This window comes from Opisthorchis viverrini (genome assembly GCF_000715545.1).
Source record: "Opisthorchis viverrini unplaced genomic scaffold opera_v5_37, whole genome shotgun sequence".
Taxonomy (NCBI): domain Eukaryota; kingdom Metazoa; phylum Platyhelminthes; class Trematoda; order Opisthorchiida; family Opisthorchiidae; genus Opisthorchis; species Opisthorchis viverrini.
Window position 1 is genome coordinate 697,282 of NW_008751693.1, and position 11,649 is coordinate 708,930.

Genomic DNA, 11,649 nt, shown 5'->3' on the forward strand with positions numbered 1-11,649 from the left:
CGGAGGAATATGAAGGAGATCACGAAACGCTTGGGTGCTGTCGGTGCTACTCACCTTCCAGGATGGGGACCGCGTGATCCTCACTGTGCCTGGTTGGAGACACTACAATATATGGCTGCCAACCGATGTCAGTGGCGTTCTTGTTGTCAGTTTCTATCCAGATTGCCTGAGTGAATGTGTGGAGGTGTAGGCACCTCGGAATGATTGTGTTGAGCTAGCACTAAGTCCCTCCCCCATCCGTCTTTATTCTTTTCTTTACAATAAGGCTTTCAAATAAATCATGGTTGTACGGCAGTGAAGCATCGGTGTTGAACACTGATGTCATGCTGTCGATGATGATGATGAATGTTAATTGGAGAATTGACTACAAGAAACAGTTGGGAAAAACGGAACGCGTCACTACTCAGCCGTTTCAAACTTTATCAAACATGTTTCAATCATTTCACGCAAATGCAGTTCGCGAAGAGTGACAAGATCCGAACGCACTGACAGTGAATACTTCGGCAACAATCGGACCGGATTCATCCACTTTATCCTCACAGTTGTTCTTCGTATCCATTGCCGGAAAACGTGAAACGCACGACTCATGATACTAAAATAATATTTGACATTCGGTCTTTTAATCAGTTGTGCAAATTGACGGGGGTAATTAGTTGCTACGTTCATCAGCTGTTTACATTAATGAGGGCAATACACGACAACAACCACGAAAAGATCATTCAAAGTAGGTGCAAAGAGCTGGGACTACGTAAATTATGTTCTTACTGTTCGACGCGAGTGGATTGCGGGGACTAAATGCTTAGATGTCCTTAAAAAAAAACTCCCCAAAAACTGCGAGAAAAGCATGCGAACGCTCAGTTTCTCTAAGATACAAAATTAATATGGAGGTAACACACATTACGTTCTGTGGGACGGGTATCCAGGTCGATCGATTTCCAAGACGACTCACCAAACTGCTTACGAAAAAGCCGTGGAATTCCACTACAAAATGAAAAAATCACGAAATCCTATAGTGAAACATCTCACGAACACATGAAGCTGTTTGCTTTCTCTTCCACATACATTTCAGCAAACGTCGGGATGTTGTCCAGAACGATCTCTTCGTCACTTAGGCTGTTGATTCTTCAAGATGCTCACAAACACACTTACAGCCCTTTCATATTGCAACTTACTAAAGCACATGTGGAAGTCTGGCCACTCAATGTCAAATTCAAGATGCGTTCCAAATTAAATTATGATTTACATAAAAACGTAAAGTTCCGCGGCTTACATGAACCACAGAACGCACACCAAATGACCTAGGGCGATGCAAACAAGTTTGCAGCAAAAATTGTCGATACCTCAGACCAGCTCCGCTTACCTGCGATACGAACTCTTGACAATATCAAGTAATTAAAACGGTCTCGTGAAATGAAATTCGCCCAGATTTACGAAACTGCACAAAGGTTGTGGTACTAAGACAAAGGCGTTCGGAAAACTATGGATTGAAATAAAACCTATCCTATCAAAGATAAGAATTCAAATTAGAAACAACACTAGAGAATACCACCAGTGTTGAAATTCTAGAAATCGAGACATTCTTTTCACGCTTCCATATGATCCTACCACAGATATCAATGTGGTGCCAGGGCCACTTCGAGACCAAACAAGTAGAGTTCGAGATTCACCGGAAATTCAAAACCCCACTGTCACACGGACAGTTATTGCACACAGAAAAGTGATTATATTACAATTCAGCCTGAGAGTTGGTACATCTTTCAAGCCCGTTCAAACACGTTAAACGTTCAATTATATGAAGGATTCTTTCGAAATTCGTTGGAGTTTGATGGATCATTATCCAGGGAAATAGCGGAAGTCTTACGGACGCACAGACTGAAATTCGAGAAACCCGGAAATTTCAAATGAAATCACGGAATGCATATTAATGTAGTACATGGGAAAAGTCATTTGAACTGCACGGTTAACGAATAACTCGTCTCCTAGGTTGATGTATATCAGTCTCATGGTATACAAACGAGCGGACATATTAAGAAACTAGGCGGCTGGGCAGCCAACTGCATACGATTTGGAATGGGTTTGGAAAGACTACCATGCAAGGGGTAGGTAATATGGGATAAAACTCTTTTCCGTAACCAGTCGTAAAATCAATCACTGATTTTAACCATGGTGTTCATATTGCATACTGCTTTCTAACTTTAGGTCGAGCTTTTTCCAATCATGTAGTCGCATAATTGACCTAATTTTCAGGACGAAATCTCGATTGGGAAATTCCCATATCTCCTCATACTATCAACAAAACAGAAGCAAACCAAGAAAAATTCATATAACAGGTGAAACTTCCATCTGAGAAGCCGTCACTCCAGAAGCCAATCAACACGCAACCAGATGCGAGTTCCGTGACTGGAAAATGGGTAGTCAGTGAAACACACTGCTGACTAGCTACCTATGGTTGGCTTAGTATTCAACTACTAGGCCGGAGGTCTCGACTGAATCCCCCTGGAACTTTGTGACGTGCGCACTGCTGATGATTTTCAGCGAGGATAAAACAGTTGTACAGTTTTTCTGCTTTTCGACATAGATGGATTTCATGACCGGAAAATTTCCAAAACTCTTACTATCAACAAAGTTACGTCGAGCTGCTGACTTTTCGCGACAACATTCCCAGAATGTCCCCTCGCCTACCCTTCTCAAATAGCCTTTTCTCATCTGTTGGTAAACATTCAGTGATTCTGAAAACTTAGCTCATTGTCAGATTGATGGCGTTCTGCTTCGCCATACTTTTGCTGATCTACCCTAGCTATGACAGCAAAACAAGAATACGCCAATGGTGTAGGTGCCATATTTAACTCTTTGACTACTCACCAATGCTGGTAGAACCTTCATTCCACCGAAGAAAGACGTAAAAATCACGTCTCGTATAGAAGGACGAAAGGATAGGCCGACAGTAAACACAACCAGATCGGTTAGTAAGAATGGCAGGGGGCTGGATACGCTTAACATTGACCCATTCAACGCATCCGAAAGAAGACTGCAAGACTGTCTTGATGATCTTTCCCCGTCAATCACATTTAGAAAGTCCGTTCATCTTGTACTTCGATAGGATAAGCCAATAGTTCTAAAGCGGTATTATTGACTGTCGATATAAGTGCCGAAGTTGGTACAATGAGTACTGATGAGGACACACTAGTTATGCATCACTCGTAGGGCATCCGGTGAAGGGACGGTCAAGGACAGTTGCCTCATGTTTGTGCAAATGAGCTGCCCATTTCAGATACCACATTTCGAGACTTCTTCCGAACGCATCCAAATCGACCGCAGTGCGATTCGCTTCGGTGGAGAGGGTACACACAGGACTGCAGGTCGTGTTGCAGCCCCAGTGTACACGAAAAGTCGAGTCCCTAAACCCCATATCAGAAGGATTGACGTCGCCCGCCTGGATGGAACAAAAGAACTTGTTACCTGAGAATTCCTACACTCGCAACCAAATCGGTAAATAATGGATGGAATATCCGGGACGCTCCAAATTTGCAAGCGCTTCCGTGTTTGATTATACACCCCAAACACGAAACAATCACCACATATCCGCCAACTCTTTCGATTTAGTGGACACTCGGCAACGCACTATTGCAGGCCCGTGGCCGTCCAACTGCCTCTCTGTGGCAAGACCATGAGAACTCTGGCGATATGGGCTTGCATGAGCTTATATCTGTGCCAGAAGCTGGAGACTGTTCCAACTAATCAGGGAACCAGAGCTTAAAAGCTTACTGAACCACCCCACACGTACGGCAAACCATGTCAGACAAAAACACATAGCTAGTTGAAGGTGATCAGTTTACAGCCAGTACACTCTAGGCTGTCCACATATTCACTCATCTCTCATGAGGTCACTGGAGGCGGCTAACGCGGAGAAGATAGGTTTTGGGTCCGAAAGGCACTTCGCATGCATTAATGAAAGATTATACATCTCCCCATTTTGTTGGAGGACCTCTGAAACACCTACTGAATGGTACACCGTCACTTTTGTGCTTCTTCACAAAAGAGGCGAAGTTCAGCAACTACCATATCACAAGCTCGACAAATGTTACTTCTGAATTGTCAACGGTCATCATCCTACGAGGACTGTCCATTTTGTGGACATACTGTTCTTGAAGCTAGTTTTTGGTCGGATCGGGGACATGTGTCTTACACACCTGACTCATGAATTCGGAGACTACGCCGTATATGCTACACACCGACCCAATCGGTCTTCCTATATATCGAGGGCACTTTCAATGCGGTTGACAGACGTATAGTCTGAAAATGCTTGCTTGAGAGTGGAGCCCTATGAAAATCTGTAAAAATACCATGAAAACGTTATACTTGAGTACTTTGGGATACGAACGTGATTATGGAAACTCATGACTCTACCTGCCCTTTTCTTCAAGCGGTATAGCTCACTTCTAAACGTGACTATCAATCAGTATGGAAATGAGGAAGTGTCATTCATTGAATGGAACTCATCGCACGCTCTGAAATTCTTATTATGTCTATCTGGCACATGGTATGGTCTACTACGGGGAAAAATTTGGTAACTAGGATAATCAGCCAATTTTCGACAAGATATTCTCTTGCTTACACCCCCATCCCTAAGGGGATTAACAGTCGAACAAATTTAGGGCCCAAGTAGGTCACTTTACCATAGGGATAGTGACCACTGAAAGAAACTCGTCTCATCGCTGTGATACAAAAAAATCCCGGGTAACTTTCTGTTATAAATCAAATGAGGTGGTCATTTTTCCTCAAACTATAAAGCACGGTTGACAGTCAATCATGGGCCGCTTTCGAGTCAGGGTGAACAACAAATCAAATGTACTTTCCACCAAGATTTTGCCAATTCTGCAGATGGATCTAGAGGTGCATTGATCATATTGATTGCCAACACTAGTGGTACAAAAATTCTCAAAGCCCATGTCAATATGCACTAGTGTTCTAGTAGAGATTATGTGCACGCAACACAAAAACGCCACAAAATCCTGGGGAAGTGACAAGAAGCAATGTACATAGAACTTCGAATCACATGACAACATAGCTCAGTGTAGTGTCAGGGCTGATAGCTTTCTTGCAGCTCGCACTTCCCAGACACAGTATATACATTGGTAGATCTTCGTTACCAAACAAATGCACCTCGCCAAGGTTGTATTTCCGTGTCAAAGTTCTCTTCAGCTTGTTAATGACCTGATTAGCCGACTGAGTGTGAAATCTGAACGCGCACACCACGAGTATTCCTGCGAGTAGTTTTAAACAGCCGTGAAGTTTGAGCAAGTATGCAGGATTAGACTTGGTCTTGTCTTATCCTCAATCATCCGGAATGTTCGCAGAGCTAGGAAATTTGAAACAATCCAAGCAACGTTGCAAACTAATGAAACCAGTAGAAAAGAATCTGTCCAGTCGATTGAAGACAAGCAGCATGAACGCTTGGAATACTACGATCAATCGGAGCCCACCGTTGATAAAAGTCGAAGGAATTAGCAACGCGAATTGGACATTCAAATAATCCTCCGTCCAATCGCCTAAGGCGTCCCTGTTACTGTTAACTCAAGTGTCAAAGCGGACAATGAGAACACTCGCAAAGCGGACAAGCAATGTCAAGGCTACGGAAGGCCTTGGAAAAGGATGATGACAAGCACTCCTTCTTCCAGAAATGAGAAGTCTGGTAAGAAGTGAAACTACAACTCTGAGGTTTTTGTGGAAAAACTCAAGTACACTAGGATGCGGTCCTTATATTTTAAGGGATAATCTTTTGAAAAAACTTCGAGGGTTGCGCTCTGTCCGCAATATGTTTCAAGCAATCCTACAAAAGACGGATGAAACTAGAGCGCCAAGGTGATGTCTAGGGCAACTATGGGCAGGAAAATTAACGAAGGCAAATAGCGTAATCTTTACATAAATTCCCACTTTCCTCCTGAAAGCTGGACTTCGAGAAGCTTAGCCTGCCTTGTTTTGATGGTAGTACGGTACCGGTAGAAACGCTGAAGTTGCAAAAACCCACAAGGAAAGCGATTAAGAGGGAAGCCAAGTGGCTTGCAGACGCAGAACAAAATATTGCACCAATACACGACCACGAGAATCGAGTTGGGGCCTTAGGTGGGGGAAAATAAAAATATGTCACGTTCGACACTGTAAACACTAAAATTAACGATGACAAGTTACAACTCTGAGTTTCAATCTGGGAACTCAGACATGAAAATGTTTTAAGTGGCTGACACTTTTAGCCGTGGTTGGGACACTTTAGACAACTAATGGTACATGAGGGAGTTTTTAAGGCCGTATAGGCGACACATTAGGTAATAAAACTAGTGGAGAGTACAGCGGAGAATACAATGGGACGTTTTCCATACCAAGCCCGAATAAGCCGGGGAAACCCAACGTACCATAGGATATGCGAAACGTATACGTGCCGGCTGGTAAGCCATTTTGAAACTGCCCCTCGTGGACAATACGTCTGTGTAGCTTCCGAAAACTAGGTAGAGCAGCAACCCTCATCCAAACCATGAGCTCTTCGTCAGACTTAAAGGCACCGGGGGAGCGTTCTTCAATCGGCTTGGGCCAATTCGGAGGCTTCACCGTATCTGCCAACGCTATATGCATAAAGATAGGTCATGAAGAAGAGGCACGACAAACTTTCTGGAGTCAAAATCCCGAACTTTCTGGTTATATCCGATTTCCAAGCGATTCCCTTGTTGGTCATGCTGACAGGAATAGGATTTGCAGTTGAAGACGACCGATACGTCACTTCAAATGTATCATTAAATATACTGTTTGCAATGGCACCACAAGGCAAAATCATATAGGTCACGCTGTTGTTCGTGAAAGTATCGTAGGGTGTACAACTGGAGAGGGAACTTGGAGAAACTTTACTTCCCAAAAGCTGTTGGTCACTTTTCGATCTAGCGAATCGACGATGGTTTTGGTAGAAATTCTCAAGACCGTAATAAAGATAAACCGGGGCCTGATTTGAGGATTATAAAAGGAATTTCAACCTACCGGAATATCTTTCGCCACAACAACTTCTTGAATGCAAGAACAAACTACTCCTGGACCGATCACTTCCATACAAGGACGTCCAGTGGTTGTATCCATGCAGTTAGTGTAGTCAACACTGTACTCAATGACGGAATCGGACGTTGCCAAAAGAATGGCACCCAGTGGGATGAAGAAAACTCCGAGAACCAAAAATGTTATGGCCGACTTTCTGGCAGTAAACATAGGCTGCCATGCGGGTAACTTTTGTTGAAAGAACGGCGAATCTTTCGGCCTTCGGGTTTGAGACTGAAGATCAAGAGATTCCACACTCATCTCTGACCGTTGGGTGACTGGGATAACGGGAAAGACAGGAAAGTTAGTTTGTAAGGACTTTTGAGACCGATTGCTTCATAAGTCAGAGGTGCAAGAAATTCTGAAGTAAACAGGTCACCATACATGGCTTTCACTATAGCCACTCCTTTTGTGTGCGGGTGTTTGCGCACCTCCATAATTTTGACAGGAGTAACAAGAGCACAGTCACACCCAACATCTGTTGAAAAGAAGCTCATTTCACACAATCACGTCCGTTGTTTGAAGTGGAACCATCTCACTCATCTGAGCCGGGGACACCAACTTGGTAGTGAAACACAATTTAAAGTGGCCTGTCTCAGAATGCGTTCCATCATCCCACAAGGTATGCTAGTGAATAACACCAAATTTAAGACTATTACACTGGCTCTTGTTCGAACTACTGAGGTGTGGGCGCTCTTGCTTGCTACCTTGGTCTTCAGGGAGCAGTTTGGTCTGTGGTTGCACCATGAGCGTCGCCTGATCGTGAGCGCCTACAAAGCGCAAGCACGTAGTTCCAAAACTGCACAGCTAAACCTCGGTCGTCTGGCTGAGGAGTGTGAACCCAACCTAAAGCTGCCACCTTGACGTGTTGGTCGGGCTTGAGTACTGCAATGATCCCGCGGGCTACATTGGCTGGAGCTTCGTTCCACAAGGTGCAACCATGCCAGGAAGGCCAAAGAGGAGCAGCCAGACGAAGAGCAGCGAAACCCCGTACTACGAGTATTCGTGCTACTAGGCGGTCTGGGGGGTAAAGTCGCTGTGTCCTCTGCGACAGGAGTGTGAAGGCAGTATGGTATTTCCCCTAGGCGAGCAGCATGCCCATATTTATGGAAGCAGCGATGCTGCCCTCCCCCGAGGAAAGACAGGTTAGAAAAGGTCGGACCCAAAAACCGCACACTACGATCGCCCAACGGTTGACCAAGATCGCCGGCGCATTATCCAATACGGGCGAAATACTTTTGAAACCAACGAGCCCGGTACCGCTCAAAAGCAACCTGCTGTGCTCAGCCGCATCAGGAATGAGACAGTAATGCCTTATTCCCTGCACCCAACCCCCTGCAGCCCAGCAGGTCACCGGCACCGGGAAGGATCCTCAAAGGAAACCCTACTGGCCACTGCCTCGTGGGTTAGACTTTTCAGTCAGGGGCTAGGGGCAAGGTCCCCGAACAAAACCCTGCGTCCTCCCACTGCTTTGTAGGCCAGACTTCTGAGTCAAGGGCTCAAGGTGGAGTACCTCAACCAAACCCCCTTCCTCGGTCTGGGCAACCGGAAAGTATCATTTGCCCGCGCAGTTCGGTGTCCACCGATGTCCCTTCCCAACCCCTTCCCACCACACAAACAAACGCCGCTGGGGCGTTTGCCTGTCAGTTATCCGACCGAAGGGTCTTATGCCCCATGCGGCCTACTAACAATAAACAAAATAACACTCTTCTAAGTCCACCGGATCCTTTCTATATAGTAACTTTTAACATCCGTACTATATGTCAAATCGCCAAACAGGCAATGCTTTCTGAAACCTTATACTCCCTTAAAGTTGATGTATGCTGTCTCCGAAACAAGCATACAAGACCCGAGCGTGGTTATGCATCTCAGAACGCCAAGAATGAAGTCAGCTCCTTCACATTTCTCCCTCCGTGTGTCCGGTGACCCTGAAGCGATGACTCGTGGAATATATAGCGTGGGAGTTGCACTCAGCCCCAGAGCTGAACGCGCTTTCCTGGACAGGGTCCCAGTGGACAGTCGTCTTTGCACCGTCCGGTTATCTAGTTCAATCAAACTCACTGCCTCTCGACATAAAAAGCGGTGCCTGTTTGTAATGTCGGCTTATGCCCCAACAGACTGCAGTTCTGAGGCGAAGGATACTTTCTATCAAGAGTTAGCCGGGCTTATTCATCAAGCAAAATGCACTGACATTGTGATCCTTGCAGGCGATCTGAATGCTCAAGTAGGTCGTCTGAGCTCCTTGGAATCACATTTGGGCGGTCGATTCGGAGTGGGTGCTCGTCGCACAGACAACGGAGATCCTTCAGTTGTGTGCTGATCATCAGCAGTTTCTGGCAAGTACGGAATTTCAGCATAAAAGTTCGCATCGCGTAACCTGGCGGCCACCGACTGCAAATCAACCGTGGACTCAGTTGGACCACGTGACCATCAGCCACCGGTGGACAGCCACAATTCAAGACTGCCGTTCCTTCGGGAAAACACCACTTGATTCCGATCACGCCATGGTACGTACACGCCTGACAGTTCGCTTCTCTTCAGGCCCTCGTAAATTAGCAAGAAGGATGCCAATCCACTATCTTCGAAGGACGGTAGCTCAATAGTACCGGTCTGAACTAGCCAAACAACTTTCTACAGTAAACCAATACTGTGGTGGCAGTGAGCATGTGGATGAAACATGGCAAAATATAAAAGGAGCTATGTTAGCGGCGTTGAGTGCTGCCTGTCTGACTTCTCCAATTCGACCACAAGACCACTCGATGTCATCGAGATCGCTATCCATGGTTGATGCCAGGAAAGCTCTACCAGCAGGTAACGAGTCCGACGGTGCATGCAAATCCCGCAAACGCCAAATAGTGGACAGTCTAAGGAAAGACCGAGAGCTCTGGTGGAAATCGAAAGCTCGCGAGACGGAGAAGGGCTTTGCTACGGGAAACAGCCATGCCCTATATCAACAGATACGATCGACTGGCCTCAGGAAAGCAACGGTCAGCGAAACGTAAGTGAAAAAGATGACTCATTGATTCACTCACAAAAACGTCGACTGGAAAGATGGGCTGAATACTTCGAAGAACAGTTCAGCTGGCCTTCTGCAACACATCCTATGGAGATAATGCACACAGGCGAATGGAGTGTAAACCTTTGTCGCCCATCGGAAGAAGAAATAAGGTAGGAAATGGCCCTACTAAAACGTGAAAATGCATCCGGACCGGACGGTCTGTATCCAGTCCTCTTTAAAGAAGGCGGAAAATCCCTGGTGACTCATCTGAAAAAGCTTACTGGTAAAATATGGGAGGAAGAGCAGGCGCCTGGGGCATGTCGACGGTTATCCCCATCTTCAAAAGGGGTACGCGGGCGCTGTGTGAAAATCACCGTGGCATCAGCCTGTTAGCTGTGGCTGCTCTCTGGCCTTATCTTCCGAAGGTTGACCGAACACGGGGAAAGGCAGATCCCTGAAAATCAAGCTGGGTTCCGTCCAGCAAGAGGGTGCATCAACCATATCTTCACCCTACGATAGACTCTGAAATAGCGACACTGCTATCGACAGCCAACTTCCGCACCAGGGCGAATATACGGAGACATCTCGGTAAGCCTGTGTACACAAAGCGGTGTCCGTGAGGGTGCCCACGCCCCCCCATTCCTATTTAATTTCAAGATAGGTGAACTAATGAGACAGACGGTGGGAGGTCTTTAAAACCCTGGTGTGCAAACAGCCGCCGAATATAACCTTGTTGACTTGAAATGTGCAGACGACATCAATCTTGTCTTCCAAGAAGAGAGGGCGCAAGTGTTTCTGGATGAACTGACCATTCTTTGGTATGCAGTTTGCACCCACAAAGTGTAAGGTCATGCTCCTGAACATGCTACTTACAATCCAGGAAGGGGGTACTCGAAGTTGTAGAACGTTTCACGCACCTTGGAATTTGTGTTAGTTCGAATTGTGGCGTGACAGATGAGGTCAATGCAAAAATCTGCAGGAACTGAGTCGCCTTTCCCTGAGTTTCAAGGGACGTGTGTATCAAGCTACAATGCCGGCTGTTTTGCTGCATGACTATGAGAGTTGCACTGTTCGAGCAGCGGAACTGAGACGTCTTCAGGTGCCCCACAATCGTTGTCTCAGAATCAAAACTCGTCTGGACTGGTGTCGACGAATACGCAACGAGGTGGTTGAGAAAATGAGTTTTCGGTTGTGGAACAGACTTCTGTTGGAGGATGTGTCCAGCACCAGAAGCTGTGTTTGTTAGACCATGTACTGCGCATGCCGAACCATCGTTTGCCCGAAATTGCTGTTTTCTATGCCCAGTTCAGAGTTGCGGAAGCGGACAAAGGCCGACCCTTGACCTGGCAGAGGAGTGTGAAAGAGATTAGGAAACGTTTGGGTGCTGTCGGTGCTACTCGTCTTCCAGGATGGGGACGGCGTGGTTCCCACTGGGCCTGGTTGGAGACGCTGCAAGATATGGCTGCTAATCGACATCAATCGCGTTCTTGCCAGTTTCTATTCAAATTGCCTGGATGAGTGTCTGGAGGTGTAGGCACCTCGGAATGATTGTGGTAGGCTGAAACTAAGTCCCCTCC

The 11,649-nt window shown here is 46.1% G+C and overlaps 2 protein-coding genes across 2 annotated transcripts in view; one reads left to right on the forward strand and one right to left on the reverse strand.

Annotated features, from left to right (window-relative positions):
- Positions 1 to 470, forward strand: part of T265_02830 (hypothetical protein) — a gene marked incomplete at both ends in the record, with an annotated part of 7,832 nt that extends 7,362 nt beyond the window's left edge. The window contains 2 exons of the mRNA XM_009167174.1: positions 62 to 186; positions 266 to 470. Of these exons, the coding sequence (XP_009165438.1) occupies positions 62 to 186; positions 266 to 470 (330 nt within the window). The remainder of the gene's footprint in view (positions 1 to 61; positions 187 to 265) is intronic.
- T265_02829 (hypothetical protein) overlaps positions 1 to 7,333 on the reverse strand; it is a gene marked incomplete at both ends in the record, with an annotated part of 20,937 nt that extends 13,604 nt beyond the window's left edge. Inside the window, 3 exons of the mRNA XM_009167173.1 lie at positions 6,411 to 6,617; positions 6,661 to 6,988; positions 7,024 to 7,333. Coding sequence (XP_009165437.1) covers positions 6,411 to 6,617; positions 6,661 to 6,988; positions 7,024 to 7,245 — 757 coding nt within the window. The remainder of the gene's footprint in view (positions 1 to 6,410; positions 6,618 to 6,660; positions 6,989 to 7,023) is intronic.
- Between the last annotated feature and the right edge of the window lie 4,316 nt (positions 7,334 to 11,649).